Raw genomic sequence first — 19,429 nt, forward strand, 5'->3', positions numbered from 1 at the left:
AAAATACTTGATACAACAAAGATATATCCCAGTGAGAAAGGGGTTAAACCAACCATGGTTAACCAAGGAAGTTAAGGATAGTATCAAATTGAAAAAAAAGCCATACAATGTGGCAAGGATTAGTGGTAAGCCAGAGGATAGGAAAAGTTTTAAAAACCAACAAAGGATGACCAAAAAAAATTGAGGGGAAAAAATAAACTTTAAGGGTAAACAACAAGTAATATAAAAACGGACAATAAGAGCTTCTTTAAAGATATAAAAAGGAAGAGAGAGGTCAAAGTGAACATAGGCCCTTTAGAGAATGAGGCTGGGGAAGTAATAATGAGGCACCAGGATATGACAAAGTTGAATGAATATCATTGCATCAGTCTTCAGAGTAGAAGACACTAATAGCATTCCAAAAATACAAAATAATCAAGGGGCAAAAGGTTGGGGAGAAAAAGTGCTTGGGAAACTAATTGGGCTAAAGGCCAATAAGTCCCCTGGACCTGATGGGTTGTGTCCTAGGTTTTAAAGGAAGTAGCTACACAGATAGTAAATATGCTGGTAGTAATCTTCCAAGAATCCTTAGATTCTGGAAAAGTCTCAGAAGACTGGAAAATTGCCAATGTAACACCCCTATTCAAAAAGGGAGGGAGACAAAAGACAGGTAGTTATAGGCCAGTTAGCTTAACATTTGTCATTGGGAAAATATTAGAGTCTATTATAAGGGATGTAATAGCAGAGCATTTAGAAATGCGTAATATAATCAAGCAGAGTCAGCATGGCTTCATGAAAGGGAAATCATGTCTAACAAATTTATTAGAATACTTTGAGAAGGTAACAAGCAAGATAGATAAAAGGGAACTAGTAGATGTAATATATTCGATTTCCAAAAGATAAGGTACCGCACATAAGGCTACTTAATAAGATAAAAGCCCATGGCGTTGGGGGTAGTATATTAGCATAGATAGAGAATTGGCTAACTATTAGAAGACAGAGAGTTGGGATGAGGGGGGTATTTTCAGGATGGCAACCTGTAACTAGTGGAATGCCACAGGGATCATTGTTGGGGTCACAGTTATTTACAATATATATTAATGACTTAGATGAGAGAAGTGAATGTACTACCGCCAAGTTTGCGGATGACACAAAAATTGGTGGGAAGGCAGCTGGTGAGGATGACAAAGAGTTTACAGAGAGGTATAGACAGGTTAAGTGAGTGGGCAAGAACTTTGCAGATGGAATATAATGTGGGAAAATGTGAGGTTACACATTTTCCAGGAAGGATAGAGAAGCTGAATATTATTTAAATGGAGGAAGATTGCAGAAAGCTTCAGCACAGAGGGATTTGAGAGGCCTCGTGCATGAATCCCAAAAAGCTAACATACAAGGTCAGCAGGTAATTGGGAAGGCAAATGGAATGTTGGCCTCTTTTTCAAAAATTCGGAAGTCTTGCTAAAACTATACAAGGCACTAGTTAGACCTCACTTAGAATACTGTGAACAGCTTTGGTCCCTTTATCTAAGGAAAGATATACTGGCATTGGAGGCAGTTCAGCGAAGGGTATAGAGGGAGTTTAGAAGAATGAGAGGTGGCCTTATTGAAACATATAAGATTCTTAGGGGGCTTGACAGGGTAGATGCTGAGAGATTGTTTCCCCTTGTGGAAGAGTCTAACACCAGAGGGCATAATCTCTGAGTAAAGGGTCGCCCATTTAGCACAGGGATGAGGAGGAATTTCTTCTCTGAGGGTAGTGAACCTTGGAATTCTTTACTGCAGAGGGCTGTAGGGACTGGTTCATTAAGTGTATTCAAGATTGAGACAGATTTTTAATCAGTAAAGGAGTCAAAGGTTATGGGAAAAGGCAGGAAAGTGGAGTTGAGGATTATCAGATCAGCCATGATCTCATTGAATGGCGGAACAGGCTCGATGGGCCGAATGGCCTACTTCTGCTCCTTCGTCTTATGGTCTCATAGCAGCAGCCACAAAATGATTGAATTTTAGATCCAGTTTGAATGGGAGAAGAGTGGGTGTATGACTAGTATCTTAAATTTAAAAACAGTAACTATGTGGAGATGAAGATGAGCTAGCTAAAGTGTTGGAAAACAAGGCTAGAGGATAGATGAATAGAGAAGCATTGGCAAACATTTAAGGGGATATTTCAGAGCATTCAGAAGAAGTACATTCCAATGTTTTTAAAAATGCTAAGAGGAGGACCCACCATCTGTGGTTAACTAAAGAAGTTAAGGAAAGCATAAAACTTGAGGAAAAAGCATACAAGTCTGCAAAGTTGATTGGCAGGACAGATGAATTGATAGAATATAAAAAATGACAGAGAATGACTAACCAGTTAACCAGGAGAAGGAAATTAGAGTATGAGAGGAAGCTAGCTAGAAATGTGAAAATGGATAGCATGAGTTTCTACAGGTATTTAAAAAGGAAAAGAGTAAGTAAAGTGGGTGTTGTCCCTCTAGAGAGAGTGACAGTGCGGAGCAATGATAGATAATAAGAAAATGGTGGAAGAAATGAACAAATAGTTTGCTTCTGTGTTCACTGTAGAGGATACAAAAAAACATTTCAGTAATAGCTGCAAATCAGGAGGCGGTAGGGAGAGAGGAACTTGGTGAAATTACAATCACTGGGGAAATGATAATGGGCAAACTGATGGAGCAATGGGCTGGGTCCTGATGGACTACATCCTAGCGTCTTAAAAGAGGTGGCTAATGAGGTGGTCGATGCGTTGGTGTTAATTTTCCAAAATTTGCAAGATTCTGGAAAGGTTCCATCAGACTGGATAGTAGCAAATGTAATCCCTCTATTCAAGAAGGGAGGGAGGCAAAAAACAGGAAACTATAGAACAGTTAGCTTGACGTCTGTCGTGGGGAAGTTGTTACAATTGATCATTAAGGAAGTTATAGCTGAGCACTTAAAAAAGCTCAAAGCAATCATGGTATTGTGAAAGGGAAATCATGTTTCACCAATTTATTGGAGTTTTTTGAAGGAGTAACATGCACAGTGGATTGCTTTATGAGGAGAGGTTTAACAGACTGGGCTTGTTGCCACTGGAGTTTGGAAGAGTGAGGGGTGATTTGATTGAGGAGAATTTTTTTCATCTGAGGGTTGTGCAACCTTGGAACTTTCTGCCTCAGAAGGCGGGGTCAGTGAATATTTTTAAGGTAGAGGTAGATAAGTTGTTGTTAGGCAAGGGAATCAAAGGTTATCGGGGTTAGATGGGAATGTAGAATTCTAAACTATCAGATCAGCCATGATCATATTGAATGGCAGAGCAGGTTCGAAGGGCTGAATGGTCTACTCGTGTACCTATTTCTTATGTCCTTATGCTAGGGCATTCTTCACTGTGGCGCTGCAGTCACTTCTCGCTTCAGCGCTCCTCCTGCGGCCTTGGAGCATTCCTTACTGTGCCGCTATAGCATTCTACGCTGCAGCGTTATACCATTCCTCACTGTGGCGTTTCATAAATGTCATATTTCTCAATACAGCTTTTCTCAATGCGGCGTTTCTCAATACAATAGCCCAAACCTTCGGGTGTCTGGATCTTTCAGAGATGCATGTCTCGACCATGTGGAAGTGCTGACGCACTGACTTACATGAGAATGCCCAAGAAGTTTCAGCCTCCAATTGGCAATTTCCTTGTTCCCCAAGACCCTCTGTAAAAGTCTCCAACTCTGAGTTAAAGTCAGAGACGTGGGACAGTTCCCATGTACTTACCCTGGATAGTTACTCAGGAAATGTTAGTCAGTTTAAAACCTAGTCTGACTCCAGGGTAACACAAGAACTAACACCAATCACTTAGACTGCCAATGCCACCACCCCCATTGCCCTCCGACTATCCCCCCTGCTACCCTGACTAACCCCAGACTACCATCCTGACCTCCCGACTCCCTCTCCCAACCACCTAACCTACCTCCCACACCCAATTATCACCTTTCCCACCTGCCACCACCTAATGCAAGCAGCGTTGAGTCGGGGAAAAGTTTGAATGGCGCAGCTCTCTTGTCACTCCTTGGAAAGTCTAACCCAGTATTTCACAAGTACAACATTTCATGAATAGGGCATTTGTCTTAGTTGTCACATCAAACTGCTGTGTGCCTCTTCCCAGTCTAGCAGTATTAACACAGAGCATCACATGAAGCATATCGTTAATCTTGCATCGGATCAGCGTTAATGCTTCTTTCTGCCCAATCCACCATTTCCCCTTGTTAATACTGTAATTGTGTGATCCTGCATTGAGCTGATGAGAGCAAAATGATTTTGGAGATTCAATTGCAAATTTTTTCATTATTCGTCCATTTGATGTGAGCGTCGCAGGCTAGGCCAGCATTTATTGTTCATCCCTAATTGCCCTTGAGCAGGTGCTGGTGAGCTGCCTTCTTGAGCCGCTGCAGTCCATGTGGTTTGGTTACACCCACAGTGCTATTAGGGAGGGAGTTCCAGGATTTTGACCCAGCGACAGTGAAGGAACAGCGATACATTTCCAAGTCAGGATGGTGAGTGACTTGGAGGGGAACTTCCAGGTGGTGGTGTTCTCATGCGTCTGCTGCCTTTGTCCTTCTAGATGGTAGTGGTCGTGGGTTTGGAAGGTGCTGTCTAAGGAGGCTTAGTGAGTTTCTGCAGTGCATCTTGTAGATGGTACACATTGCTGCCACTGTGCATCGGTGGTGGAGGCAATGAATGTTTGTGGATGGGGTGCCAATTGAGGGGGCTGCTTTATCCTGGTTGGCATCAAGTTTCTTGAGTGTTGTTGGAGCTGCACTCATCCAGGCAAGTGGAGAGTATTCCATCATACTCCTGACTTGTGCCTTGTAGATGATGGACAGGCTTTGGGGAGTCAGGAGGTGAGTTAATCGCTGCAGGATCCCTAGCCTCTGATCTGCTCTTGTAGCCACAGTATTTATATGGCTAGTCCAGTTCAGTTTCTGGTCAATGGTAACCCCCCCCCCCCCCCAGAATGTTGATAGTGGGGGACTCATTGATGATAATGCCATTGAATATCAAGGGGTGATGGTTAGATTCTCTCTTATCGGAGATGGTCATAACCTGGCACTTGTGTGGTGCGAATGTTACTTGCCACTTGTCAACCCAGTCCTGGATGTTGTTCAGGTCTTGCTGCATTTGGACATGGACTGCTTCAGTATCTAAGCAGTTGCGAATGGTGCTGAACATTGTGCAATCATCAGTGAACATCCCCACTTCTGACGTTATGATGGAAGGAAGGTCATTGATAAAACAGCTGAAGATGGTTGGGCCTAGGACACTACCCTGATGTCCTGGAACTGAGATGATTGACCTCCAACAATCACAACCATCTTCCTTTGTGCTAGGTATGACTCCAACTGGCAGAGAATTTTCCCCCTGATTCCCATTGACTGCAGTTTTGCTAGGGCCCTGTGACGCCACACTCTGTCAAATGCTGCCTTGATGTCAAGGGCAGTCACTCTCACCTCCCTTCGGGAGTTCAGCCCTTTTGTCCATGCTTGAACCAAGGCCGTAATGAGGTCAGGAGCTGAGTGTGGCCCTGGCATAACCCAACCTGAGCGTCAGTGAGCAGGTTATTGCAAAGCAAGTGCTGCTTGATAGCACTGTTGATGACTTCCATCACATGACTGACGATCGAGAGTAGACTGATGGGGCGGTTGGATTTGCCCTGCTGTCTGTGCAACTTTCCACATAGCCGGGTAGATGCCAGTGTTGTAGCTGTACTGGAAGAGCTTGGCTAGTGGCATAGCAAGTTCTGGAGCATAAGTCTCCAGTACTGTTGCTGGAATGTTGTCAGGGCCCAGAGCCTTTGCAGTACCAATGCCTTCAGCTGTTTCTTAATATCAGGTGGAGTGAATCGAGTTGGCTGAAGACTGGCATCAGTGATGCTGGGGACCTCTGCAGGAGGCCGAGATGGATCATCCACTCGGCACTACAGGCCTAAGATTGTTGCAAATGCTTCAGCCTTATCTATTGCACTAATGTGCTGGGCCCCTCCGATCATTGAGGATGGAGCTATTTGTGGAGCCTCCACCTCCAATGAGTTGTTTAATTGTCCACCACCATTCACAGGTGGACATGGAAAGACTGCAGAGCTTAGATCTGATCCATTGGTTGTGGTATCGTTTAGCTCTGTCTGCCATTTGTGCTTATGCTGTTTGGCATGCAAGTAGTCCTAAGTTGTAGCTTCACCAGGTTGACACCTCATTTTTAGGTATGCCTGGTGCTGCTCCTGGCATGCCCTCTTGCACTCTTCATTGAACCAGGTATGATCCCCTGGTTTAATGGTAATGGGAGAATAGGTGATATGCTGGGCCATGAGGTTACATATTGTGTTTGAGTCCAATTCTGCTGCTGCTGATGGCCTACAGTGCCTCATGGTTGCCCAGTCTTGAGTTGCTAAACATGTTCGAAATCTATCCCATTTAGCACGTTGGTAATGCCACACAACATGGTATCCTCAATTTGAATTTGGGATTTTGTCTCCACATGGACTGTGCAGTGGTCACTCCTATCGATGCTGTCATGGACAGATACATCTGCGGCAGGCAGGTTGGTGAGGATGAGGTCAAGTATGTTTTCCCCTCTTGTTGGTTCCCTCAGCATCTTCCACAGATGAAGTTTAGCAGCTATGTCATTTAGGACTTGGCCAGGTCAGCCTTGGGGCTCGGAGTGGGGGAGAGGGGGTGTGTCACATGATAATCGGCAGCTGGTTTCCTTGCTCGTTTTGACCTGACGCCATGAGACTTCTTGGGGTCTGGGGTCAATGTTGAGGACTCCCTCCAACTGTATACCACTGGGCCGCCACTTCTGCTTGGCCTGTCCTGCCGGCAGGACAGGACATACCCAGGGATGGTGATGATGGTGTCTGGGACTTTATCTTAAGATATGATTCCGTGAGGATGACTATGTCAGGCTGTTGCTTGACTAGTCAGTGAGATAGCTGTCCCAATTTTGCGACTAGTCCCCAGATATTAGTTAGGATGACTTTGCAGGGTCGACAGGGTTGAGTGGTTCGTTCGGTTTCATTCCTTTTAGACCTTCTAGTGATTGTGATACAACTGAGAGGCTTGCTAGGCCATTCCAGAGGGCATTTAAGATCAACCCCTTTGCTATGGATCCGGGCTAATTCAAATTGCACCATCAGCCCAGAGCATTACCCTGGGTCTTTGGTTTACTAGTCCAATGACACAAGCGCTAAGCCACCTCCTCCTCTTTTGGTTAATTGGATGTGAAATGTGGAACAATCCATCACCGGGTTGAATAATCTCCAAACCAGATGACTGAGGCGCCTGCAGAGTTTTTACTGGCCGTGACGTAGAACGAGTAAACTCTCCCTGTAGGGCTGTTCCCCTCCTGCTGAAGTGGAGAGAACATGGGCACAGGTTTTTAAATACATCAAAGGCCAATATTTATTGCCTATCCCTAATTGCCCTTGAGAAGGTAAGCTACCTTCTTGAACCGCTGCAGTCCATGCAATGCAGTAACAACCACAGTGCTGTTAGGAAAGGAGTTCCAGGATTTTGACCCAGGAACAGTGATGTATTTCCAAGTCAGGATGATGAGTGACTTGGAGGGGAACTTCCAGGTGGTGGTGTTCCCATGTATCTGCTGCCCTTGTCCTTCTAGATGGTAGTGGTTGTGGGTTTGGAAGGTGCTGTAGGAATCCTTGGTAAATTGGTGCAGTGCATCTTGTATATGATACACAGTACTGTCACTGTGCATCGGTGGTGGAGGGAGTGAATGTTTAAGGTGGTGGATGTGGTGCCACTGAAGTAGCTGCACAAGAGAATGGCGTGAGGCAGTCTTCTTTTGCTCATTCTCAGAAAGTGACTGTCAGCTTCATTTCCCGTCGATAATTCCCTGTGGAAGTGGCTGTGGGCTGCCTGAAACAGATGTAGGGGGCTTATACAGACTCTGCATGATAGGAGAGATGTGCGGGCTGGCTGCTTACTCAGAAGGCATCACTGTATTTAGAGGGTTGCGGCAGCTGTCTAGATCTGTGCATAAATGATGCTGATGATCAAAATCTCATTTCTTAGTCCTGGAGATTTAGCTATCAATCACTGAACCTGACACAGAGCTGACCAGCCACTCAGTTCAAATCTTCCAACTCAGATAGTCTGCTTAGCTCTCACCCTATTTGAGATGGCTTGCAACAGTCTAGTCGGTAGCTGGTGAGAGCAGGTCTGAATCCTTGTCCGGCAGTCGAGAGGACTCTGGATAATGTGTTAAGCAACATGACCCATGGAAATGCAGGATTATACTGCCACACTTCCTCTGAGCACAGTGCTGGCCACTAGATCCCCACTGAGTTGACCCACCAGCTCAGGAGCAGAACTGGTCACAGTGCTGTGTCTAAAGACCAGTGGAGACAATACATATTTACAGCCAGCAAAGTGATGGCCCAGGGGTTCCTGAGTGGGTGTGAGAGAGCTGGATTAACATCAGTAGAGATATAGTCAGTAACAGGTCACAGAGGGAGAGGGGTATTGAGTGACAGTGTGAGGGAGCAGGATGAACACCAGCAGATATACAGTCAGTAACACAGGGTGCTGGGGGAAGAGGGATACTGAGTGACAGTGTGAGAGAGCTGGATGAACACCAGCAATGATACAGTCAGTAACACAGGGCACTGGGGGTGGTGGGGGCACTGAATGACAGTGTGAAGGAGTTGAATTAACATAATTAGAGTTGCAGTCAATAACAGGCCGCAGAGGGAAAGGGGTTACTGAGTGACAGTGTGAGAGAGCTGAATTAGCATCAGTAGAGATACAGTCAGTAACACAGGCTGATGGGGGAGGGGCATTACTTAGAGATAGCGTGAGAGAGCTGGATTAACATTAATAGAGATACAGTCAGTGACACAGGGTGCTGATTTAGAGGAGTTACTGAGTGAAAGCCTGAGGGAGCAGGATTAACATTGAGAGAGATACAGTCAGTGACACAGGGACCTGGAAATAGTTGAGGATGTGAGGAGGCAGCTGCTTTTGCAGCGAGTCCTTAAATGGGATCATACAGTTTGGATTATTGCTGTCTATTAAAAGCCTTCAAGTCCAACAAGATGAAAATAAAGTGTGGACTCACAGGCCAGTGACAATCTACCTGTTCATGGCAATGGACAAATTTGAATCACAGCAGGCTTCACTGCTCCATCATTCTGTCACACTGCAGAACACTATACATCAGATTAAGGGGCCGAGGTTGAACTCAGAACAAAGGACTCAGGCAGTAACGAAAGGGAGAAGTTAGGCTGAGGTTCCAGTTGAGAACCAGGGATAAGGAACTCAATTACAGGGAATGACTAGAGAAGCTGAGATCATTGTTGAGCAGAGGTTAAGAGGAGATCTTTGGAGGTGTTCAGCATTGGGATGATTCGATTGAGTAAATAAGGACAAACTTTCAGTGCTGGAGGGGCAGTAACCAGAGAATACAGATTTAAGACAGAGGAGCTAGAGGGATGCTGAGAATTTTTTATGTGGCAAGCTGTTGTGCTCTGGTATGTGCCGTCTGAAAGGACGGTGGAATCAGATTCAATACTGCCATTCAAAAAAGGGATTGGATAATTAAATTAAGGAGGAATATTTATAACCTCCCACTTTCAAAGAAAAAATCCTTTCCATTGACTGTATCTCTCCTGATGCTAATCCAGCTCCCTCACACTGTCACTCAGTAACCCCTACCCCCCCAGCACCCCGTGTTACCGACTGTATCTCTACTGATGTTAATCCAGCTCTCTCTCATTGTCACTAAGTCACCCCTCTCCACCCAGCCCCTTGTGTTACTGACTCTGCATCTCTCCTGATGTTAACCCTGCTCCCTTCCTGTTCTTCCTTGGCATCTTTGATGTTGTACCCTCATGCCTATCTAATTGCCTCTCCAGCCTGCTTGTCTCTGCTTCACTTGTTAAAGATTTCTTCTCTGCAGTGTGTGCTGATGCTTTGGGTTCTGAAGATCCACCATTCGAGCACGATGTTTCTGCTGCGGGGAAATCATGAATGCAGACACCTCACTGAATACTTCACGTTCAAGCAAGAATGTGAGTATACCCCACAAGCAAACATTAAACTCAAACAGTCCAGCTCCCTTCCTCCCTGCCCAGACCGACTGCCTTCCTCCCAGCCCAGACCGACTGCCTTCCTCCCAGCCCAGACTGACCCTGCCTTCCTCCCAGCCCAGACTGACCCTGCCTTCCTCCCAGCCCAGACTGACCCTGCCTTCCTCCCAGCCCAGACCGACCCTGCCTTCCTCCCAGCCCAGAACGACCCTGCCTTCCTCCCAGCCCAGACTGACCCTGCCTTCCTCCCAGCCCAGACTGACCCTGCCTTCCTCCCAGCCCAGACCGACCCTGCCTTCCTCCCAGCCCAGGCCGACTGGCCTTCCTCCCAGCCCAGACTGACCCTGCCTTCCTCCCAGCCCAGACCGACCCTGCCTTCCTCCCAGCCCAGACCGACCCTGCCTTCCTCCCAGCCCAGACCGACCCTGCCTTCCTCCCAGCCCAGACCGACCCTGCCTTCCTCCCAGCCCAGACCGACCCTGCCTTCCTCCCAGCCCAGACCGACTTACCTTCCTCCCAGCCCAGACCGACCCTGCCTTCCTCCCAGCCCAGACCGACTTGCCTTCCTCCCAGCCCAGACCGACTTACCTTCCTCCCAGCCCAGACCGACTTGCCTTCCTCCCAGCCCAGGCTGACTTGCCTTCCTCCCAGCCCAGACTGACCCTGCCTTCCTCCCAGCCCGGACGGTCCCTGCCTTCCTCCCAGCCCAGACCAACCCTGCCTTCCTCCCAGCCCAGACCGACCCTGCCTTCCTCCCAGCCCAGACCAACCCTGCCTTCCTCCCAGCCCAGACCAACCCTGCCTTCCTCCCAGCCCAGACTGACCCTGCCTTCCTCCCAGCCCAGACTGACCCTGCCTTCCTCCCAGCCCGAACCGACCCTGCCTTCCTCCCAGCCCGGACGGTCCCTGCCTTCCTCCCAGCCCAGACTGACCCTGACTTCCTCCCAGCCCAGACCGACCCTGACTTCCTCCCAGCCCAGGCCGACTTGCCTTCCTCCCAGCCCAGACCGACCCTGCCTTCCTCCCAGCCCAGGCCGACCCTGCCTTCCTCCCAGCCCAGACCGACCCTGCCTTCCTCCCAGCCCAGACCGACCCTGCCTTCCTCCCAGCCCAGACCGACCCTGCCTTCCTCCCAGCCCAGACCGACTTGCCTTCCTCCCAGAGATAAAAGCAAAAAGCTGCGGATACTGGAAATCCAAAACAAAAACAGAAACAGAAATACCTGGAAAAGCTCAGCAGCTCTGGCAGCATCGGCAGAGAAGAGCACAGTTCACGTTTCGAGTCCTCATGACCCATCAACAGAACTAAGTAAAAATAGGAAAGGGGTGAAACGTAAGCTGGTTTAAGGAAGGTGGGGGGATTGTTAGGACAAGCAGTCAGTAATAGGTGGTGATAACCAAAAGATGTCACAGACAAAAGGACAAAGAGGTGTTGAAGGTGGTGATATTATCTAAAGGAATGCGCTAATTAAGAGTGGAGAGCAGTACAGGTAAGGTACAGATAGCTCTAGTGGGGGTAGGGTGAAATAATACTAAAAGGTAGAGATAAACAAAGGGTGGAAGTACATTTAAAAATAATGGAAATAGGTGGGAAAAGAAAAAGCTATATAAATTATTGGAAAAAACAAAAAGGACGGGGAAGAAACGGAAAGGGGGTGGGGATGGAGGAGGGAGTTCAAGATCTAAAATTGTTGAACTCAATATTCAGTCCGGAAGGCTGTAAAGTCCTAGTCAGAAGATGAGGTGCTGTTCCTCCAGTTTGCGTTGAGCTTCACTGGAACAATGCAACAGGCCAAGGACGGACATGTGGGCAAGAGAGCAGGGTGGAGTGTTGAAATGGCAAGCGACAGGGAGGTCTGGGTAATGCTTGCAGACAGACCAATGCTTGCAGAACACCTTGTTTATCGCTACCTTTTAGTATTTTTTCACCCCACCCCCACTAGAGCTATCTGTACCTTACCTGTCCTGCTCTCTACTCTTAATTAGCGCATTCCTTTAGATAATATCACCACCTTCAACACCTCTTTGTTCTTTTGTCTGTGACATCTTTTGGTTATCGCCACCTATTACTGACTGTTTGTCCTAACAATCCCCCCACCCGCCTTAAACCAGCTTACGTTTCACCCCTTTCCTATTTTTACTTAGTTCTGTTGAAGAGTCATGAAGACTCGAAATGTCAACTGTGCTCTTCTCTGCCGATGCTGCCAGAGCTGCTGAGTTTTTCCAGGTATTTCTGTTTGTTTTTGTTTTGCCTTCCTCCCAGCCCAGACCGATTTTTCCTCTTCCCAGCCCCGGCCGACTTGCCTTCCTCCCAGCCCAGACCGACCCTGACTTCCTCCCAGCCCAGACCGACCCTGCCTTGCTCCCAGCCCAGGCCGACTTGCCTTCCTCCCAGCCCAGGCCGACTTGCCTTCCTCCCAGCCCAGACCGACCCTGCCTTCCTCCCAGCCCAGGCCGACCCTGCCTTCCTCCCAGCCCAGACCGACCCGGCCTTCCTCCCAGCCCAGACCGACCCTGCCTTCCTCCCAGCCCAGGCCGACTTGCCTTCCTCCCAGCCCAGACCGACCCTGCCTTCCTCCCAGCCCAGACCGACCCTGCCTTCCTCCCAGCCCAGACCGACCCTACCTTCCTCCCAGCCCAGACCGACCCTGCCTTCCTCCCAGCCCAGACCGACTGGCCTTCCTCCCAGCCCAGACCGACCCTGACTTCCTCCCAGCCCAGACCGACCCTGACTTCCTCCCAGCCCAGACCGACCCTGCCTTCCTCCCAGCCCAGGCCGACTGGCCTTCCTCCCAGCCTAGGCCGACTTGCCTTCCTCCCAGCCCAGACTGACCTTGCCTTCCTCCCAGCCCAGGCCGACTTGCCTTCCTCCCAGCCCAGGCCGACTTGCCTTCCTCCCAGCCCAGGCCGACTGGCCTTCCTCCCAGCCCAGACCGACCCTGCCTTCCTCCCAGCCCAGACATGCGATTCTTGAGTTTGGATGTGGCCATTTAGCTCTGGCAGGAGTGGGAGATAGATGGGAGAAATGGAATTGTGACCAGTACTAGCGCATACTTACTCTGTTACAGTTCCTGAATGTACCAGCTGGATAAAAGGGCAGGATTCACTCCTGTTTATTACTGTATGGTCTATCTGTGTCTGAATGTTAGCTTGTGTGTGCATATCGCAGGTAAAAGGGAAGAAACTGCTTCTGTCTGGTGCTTTGTGGCCCTTATGTGTCTGTTAGCTCACGTACACAAACAAAACAGACTGGATAAAGAGAATGAATCACTCCTATCTGAGTTAGGAATACTTGCGTTAGTTGTGTACGTGGAAGCTGGGTCATTTGGCTACTCTGAGATTACACTTAGGTGGTCTTGCAGACTAAGTTGAAGATGCAGCAAGTCTCAGTTTTCACTTGCCTGCACTTGGACAGTGACTTGAGTTCTGTGTTGTGTGTTAGCTGTGTCCCTATATCACACTGATGTTTATCCACTGGCTATTCCTCAGCTCCTCTAGCAGGGACTAAGTGCTTTAAGCTGAGGTGGCACTGTTAGGGAGGTATGTGCCAGGTTTTCTCCTGGAAACCATGAGGACTGGAATTGGATGGGACTCTGCCCAGACTGTTCACAGCTGTTAGTAAATAACTGCTCCCTTTGTGTTCCTTCTCTTCTTCTCCAGTTCTTTTCCTCTGATCTCCACATTCTCACTGTCCTATTGTTCCCCTATTTGCAGTGAATTTGTTTTGCTTTGATCGTCATTGCTTTCAGCTTGCTTAGATTTGTTCATGTAGTTTGCTGTCAGAGGCTTTTTAGAAACTATTGCCTTGGAGCTTTCCACAGTTGATTTGGGATGCCGTTGTATTGGATGAAAGAGTCATCCTTTTTGTGTTTATGCTGTCTGCTTTTTAATAGATCATTACACAGATAATCCTTGAGGATTAATCCTGATAGCTAACTCTAAGTTTACCCTGTATTATTGCGTGACTGATGACTGCATCTGTTTATCATCATGTTTGAAAATGAGCCACAGCAGCTTGTTTGCAGTTTAGCCGCAGCTCCCTGCCAATTGAGCCCCTCAGAATTAACATTGAATTATAGTTCTGAATAGCGTTTTAATAACCCTGTGCCTACACTGGCTCCCTGGTAGGAGAGTGCTTTCCCTGCACAAAAGCAAAACCAGGATAGATAGACAGCGCATTTCATGAGCTCAGCACCTCCCAAGGCATTTCATAGCCAATGGGGGACATTTGAAATGTAGTCACTGTTCTAATGTAGGAAATGTAGCAGCCCACTTACTCACAGAAAGATCTCATAAACTTCAGTGGAAGAAATGAGGAGGTCATGCCTAACAAATTTGATTGAATTTTTTGAGGAGGTGACCAGTGTGTAGATAAGGGTAGTGTGGTTGATGTAGTTTATATGGATTTCAGCAAAGCCTTTGACAAGGTCCCACGTAGGAGACTTATAAAGAAGGCAAATACACATAGGATACAGGGTAATTTGATAAGGTGGACACAAAATTGGCTTAGTTGTAGGAGACAGAGGGTGATGACAGAAGGATGCTTTAGTGACCAGAAGCCAGTGTCCAGTGGCATACCACAGGGATCTGTGCTGGGTCCCCTATTATTTATCATTTATATGCAAGACATAGATGACTATGTGGGGGGTAGGATTAGTAAGTTTGCGGATGACACAAAGATTGGCCGGGTGGTTAACAGTGAGGTTGAGTGTCTTGGGCTACAGGAAGATATAGACGGGATGGTCAAATGGTCAGATAAGTGGCAGATGGAATTTAACCCTGAAAAGTGTGAGTTGAAGCACTTTGGAAGGAGTAATTTGACAAGGAAGTATTTAATGAACAGCATGACACTAGGAAGTTCTGAGGAACAAAGGGACCTTGGTGTGTGTGTCCAGAGAGCTCTGAAGGCAGAGGGGCATGTTAGTGGGGTGGTGAAAAAGGCATATGGGATACTTGCCTTTATCAATCGAGGCATAGATTACAAAAGTAGGGAGATCATGTTGGAATTGTATAGAACCTTGGTGAGGCCACAGCTGGAGTACTGTGTGCAGTTCTGGTTGCCACATTATAGGAAGGATGTGATAGCACTGGAGGGGGGGCAGAGGAGATTCACCAGGATGTTGCCTGGGATGAATCATTTAAGTTATGAAGAGAGGTTGGGTAGACTTGGGTTGTTTTCGTTGGAGCAGAGAAGACTGAGGGGCGACCTGATCGAGGTGTACAAGATTATGAGGGGCATAGACAGGGTGGATAGGGAGCAGCTATTCCCCTTAGTTGAAGGGTCAGTTGTGAGGGGACATAAGTTCAAGGTGAGGGGCAGGAGGTTTAGGAGGGATGTGAGGAAAAATATTTTTACCCAGAGGATGGTGACGGCCTGGAGAATGCACTGCCTGGGAGGGTGGTGGAGACAGGTTGCCTCATATCCTTTAAAAAGTACCTGGATGAGCACTTGGCACGTCATAAGTTTCAAGGCTTTGGGCCAAGTGCTGGTAAATGGGATTAAGTAGGTAGGTCAGGTATTTCTCATGTGTCGGTGCAGACTTGATGGGCCGAAGGGCCTCGTCGGCACCGTGTGATTCTGTGAAATAACTGGATCATCTTTTATTAGTGATGTTGGTTGAGGGATAAATATTGTCCCAGGACTCTGGGGGGAGTTCTCTGCCCTTGTTTGAAATGGTGCCATACCCTGTCAAACCAGGCTCCCCGGCATGATTCTCTCCTATTGTGTTCTGCCAGAGAAGGTCAGAAGCTCATTGGCTTTTTAATAGATGCGCTGATGGAGTTGTACAAAAATTTATGTTGTACTATTTCAGACCTTGCCCTAAAACCTACCACAGATTTGGAAGCAAATAACAACAGAAAATGCTGGAAAAACTCAGGCCTGGCAGCATCTGTGGAGAGAAACAGAGCTAATGTTTTGAGTCCTTTTGACTTCTTCAGAGCTCTTCCAGTACTTTCTGTTTTTATTTCAGATTTCCAGCATCCGCAGTGTTTTGCTTTTATCACAGTTCTGGAAGCAGCCACAGTGTTGTGATATGAAAGGATCGTGGGGAGGTGCACACAAGCTTCTTAAAGGGGACTCGCCAGGCAGAAGGCCCGTTCCAAGATTTGGACACATAATCTAGGCTGACACTCACAGTGTAGTACCCAAGCTATCGAAGGAGCTGGATAAATGCAAGCCCTCCATTCCTAACTTTGAGCAGATAAAGTCCATTTTCTATTCCAACTGGGCAGGCGCTTTGGATCCTGACTGGGACAGCTTGTTGGCTGTGACGTATCCTGTAACAGATGGCGTGGCAACCCCCTCAGCTTCAACCAGCTACTATCGTGTCATTGCCAAAGCTTTGAATTGGAGCTACTGAGCTCTGAAACCAGAGAACTAATGGATTGTGCTTCTGGAATGGAATGAACGTGTATTATTGTAAGCTGCTAACAGTATGCTGTGCTTCAGATATTTCAGCTAAAAGGCCCAGGATTAATCCAGGCTCCCTCATGGCCTGTTAGGAAAATAGTTGTTTTCCCCTGGTATTTTTAGCGTCTCTGACGGGAGCTGACCAGTTTGTCGATGCAAGAGGAATCTATCAGATTCCTGTGACTCTGCACTCAGTCAGGATGAAGTGTACTTTCCTGGTACAACAGCAAGTTGCAAGTAAATTGCACATGAAGACAGTGCACTGCCCCCAAGGCAATGCACATGAGTGTAATCAAACAAAATCTGACACCAAGCCACTTCAGATATTAAAATAGGTGACAAAAAGCTTGGGCAGGGGGTTAGATTTTAAGGAGATCTTGAAATAGGGTAGAGAGTTTTAGGAAAGAATATTAGGGCCTCAGCAGCTGAAGGCACAGCCACCAGTTGTGGAGCAATTAAAATTGGTGATCGGCAAGAGGTCAGTATTGGAGGAGAGCATAGATCTCCTTGGATTGGAGGAGTTTACTGAAATAGGGAGGGCGACAAGGCCATGGAGGGATTTGAAAACAAGAGTGAAAAATTTTAAACTCAGGCATTGCCAGTCCTGGAGCCAAGGTAAACAGGCACAGAGGTGATGGAGAATGGGACTTGGTATGAGTTTGGATATGGGCAGCAGCATTTTGAGTTTTGAGGCAGTGGTATTAGATGGTAAGCAATAATTAGATCAGGACCATGAGAAAAGCCAGCCAGAGGAGGATTTAAGCATTAAAGCAATAGTAAAAATTGTCATTTTAAAAAATTGACCCTATAAAGCCTTCAGCAAAGAGCTCTCCAATAAATACTGTTTATGATTGAGGAAAAAGTCATGGGGTATTGCCTGAATGTTTTCTCTGGAGCCATGCGGGGCAGGGGCGGGTAAGAGGGTTAGAAATGTTTTGCCCAAAACTAGATGGCAACCATGAGAGATCCTGGCAGAAACACCATGGCACTGGCAGGAGGAAACCAGAATGTTTGATTGGGAGCGAGGTTACTGAGTCATGTGTTCAATTCCCACACCAGAAACATGGCTGCCCCTCCTGGTATAGCGCTGAGGGAGTGTTTCGCTGTCAGAGAAGTTAAACGAAGGACCCATCCTGTCTGCCCCCTCAGGCGGTGTAAAAGATTGCATGGAAGAGGAAAAGGGGTCTTATTGCCATTTTTCTGACAATGTAAGTCCCTCAAGTAATATCACTCAAAGGTGTTTTGATTTATGTCAATGCTTTTCTGGGATCTTGCTGTGTATAATTTGGCTGCCATGTTTCCTAAATGACCACAGGTGACTACACTTCAAAAGCAAAACATTAGCTATAAAGCTGCTTGAGTACTTTGAGAATTTTTTATCCGTGGGTTCATTGATACCTGTTCAAAGCATGGAACCTTTTGTAAACTCTGAGGGGCTTGGAGGATTGTATGAGGGAGGGAGATTGCCAGTCATTGAGTATATATAGTATTAACTTGGTTGATTTATATGATTTATATTTTGATCCTCTCCCTAGGTAGAATCAAGTACTCAGACCATCTGTACAACGTCTGCATGGGTGCATTTGACTGTCTGCCTCTGGCTGCAATAGTAAATCGTCAGTTCCTCTGCCTGCACGGGGGCTTGTCACCCGATGTCCACAGTCTCGATGACATTAGGAGAGTAAGTATGATACCTCCTCCAGCTGGAATGGGATGTCACAGACGCTGGCGTGGATTAGCAGGGTATCGTTCAACGTGGTGCTATGCTCTCTCTCTGCCCTGCTCCCACTCACCATGCTGCTGTACCCACTCTCCATCCCATTCTTCAATCCCCTTCCTCTCCCTGCCCTAAGTCCCCCAAATCCCCAGTTTGTTAGCTGTTGCTGCACATAAATTGGCTCCCCAGTTTCCTACCTCACGTCAGTGATTGTACCTCAGGTCTAAACTTGGTTGACTGTGAAAGGCCTTATGGCGCCCTGAGATTGTGACCGGTGTTGTAGAAATTCACGTTCTTTGCTTGCTTTTAATGCTTCATCTCCTGTCTTTCAGTTAGACAGATTTAAAGAGCCACCACCCTTTGGGCCGATGTGCGACTTACTATGGTCGGACCCGACAGAGGACTATGGCAGCGAGAAGACACTAGATCACTTCAATCATAACACTGTACGAGGCTGCTCCTACTTTTTTAGGTTTGTGTTAGGGCACAAGTGAGAATGCTGGTGTTTTGAAGACTGGTGTGTACCCATCTAAATCCCTGTCACACAGGACAGTCCTGAATCATCCAGTGAACTGTGATTAACATTCCTCTACCTCTACAGGCTGTGTGGATCTTAGTCTCTGATGCACTATTCAGAAACTGAAAACTAGGAACAGGAGTAGACCATTCGACCCCTCGAGCCTGCTCTGCCATGGCTGATCTTCTTGTGTTTCGATTTCCACATTGCCATCTACCCCAGATAACCTTTGACTCCGTTGCCAAACAAGAATCTGTCTGCCTCTGTCTTAAAAATATTCAGTGACCCTGCTTGCATCATCTTCTGAGGCAGAGAGTTCCAAAGTCGTATAACCCTCTGAGAGAAAAAATTCTCCTCATCTCTGTCCTAAGGGTGACCCCTAATTTTAAAACAGTGCCCCCTAATTCTGGGCTCACCCACAAGAGGAACCATCCTTTCCGCCTTGGCAATGCTGTTCAGGATATTGTACACTTCAATCAAATCATCCCTCACTCTTCTAAATTCCAGTGGAAACAAGCCCAATCTGTCCAAACTTTCCTCATAAGACAACCCACTCATTCCACCCAGCTATCAATCTTGTAACAAAAACAGAAAATGCTGGAAAAACTCAGCAGGTCTGACAGCATCTGAGAGAGAAACAGAGTTGACGTTTCGAGTCCGTATGACCCTTCTCCTTTTATTCATTGTTTTACCCCCTTTTTTATCCCCCTTTTTATCCCATTTTCGATCTTTTTTTCCCCACCACCGC

General features: G+C 47.2%; 1 protein-coding gene across 2 annotated transcripts in view; it reads left to right on the forward strand.

Annotated features, from left to right (window-relative positions):
• The window catches only part of LOC121289859 (serine/threonine-protein phosphatase 2B catalytic subunit gamma isoform-like), a 55,003-nt gene that overhangs the window by 17,914 nt on the left and 17,660 nt on the right, over positions 1 to 19,429 (forward strand). Inside the window, exons 4-6 of one of the 2 annotated variants that reach the window (XM_041209765.1) lie at positions 9,892 to 10,018; positions 17,983 to 18,128; positions 18,497 to 18,636. In XM_041209765.1, the coding sequence (XP_041065699.1) occupies positions 9,892 to 10,018; positions 17,983 to 18,128; positions 18,497 to 18,636 (413 nt within the window). The remainder of the gene's footprint in view (positions 1 to 9,891; positions 10,019 to 17,982; positions 18,129 to 18,496; positions 18,637 to 19,429) is intronic. The other variant, XM_041209766.1, reaches the window with a different exon arrangement.

The sequence above is a fragment of the Carcharodon carcharias genome, chromosome 17 (assembly GCF_017639515.1).
Source record: "Carcharodon carcharias isolate sCarCar2 chromosome 17, sCarCar2.pri, whole genome shotgun sequence".
NCBI lineage: Eukaryota > Metazoa > Chordata > Chondrichthyes > Lamniformes > Lamnidae > Carcharodon > Carcharodon carcharias.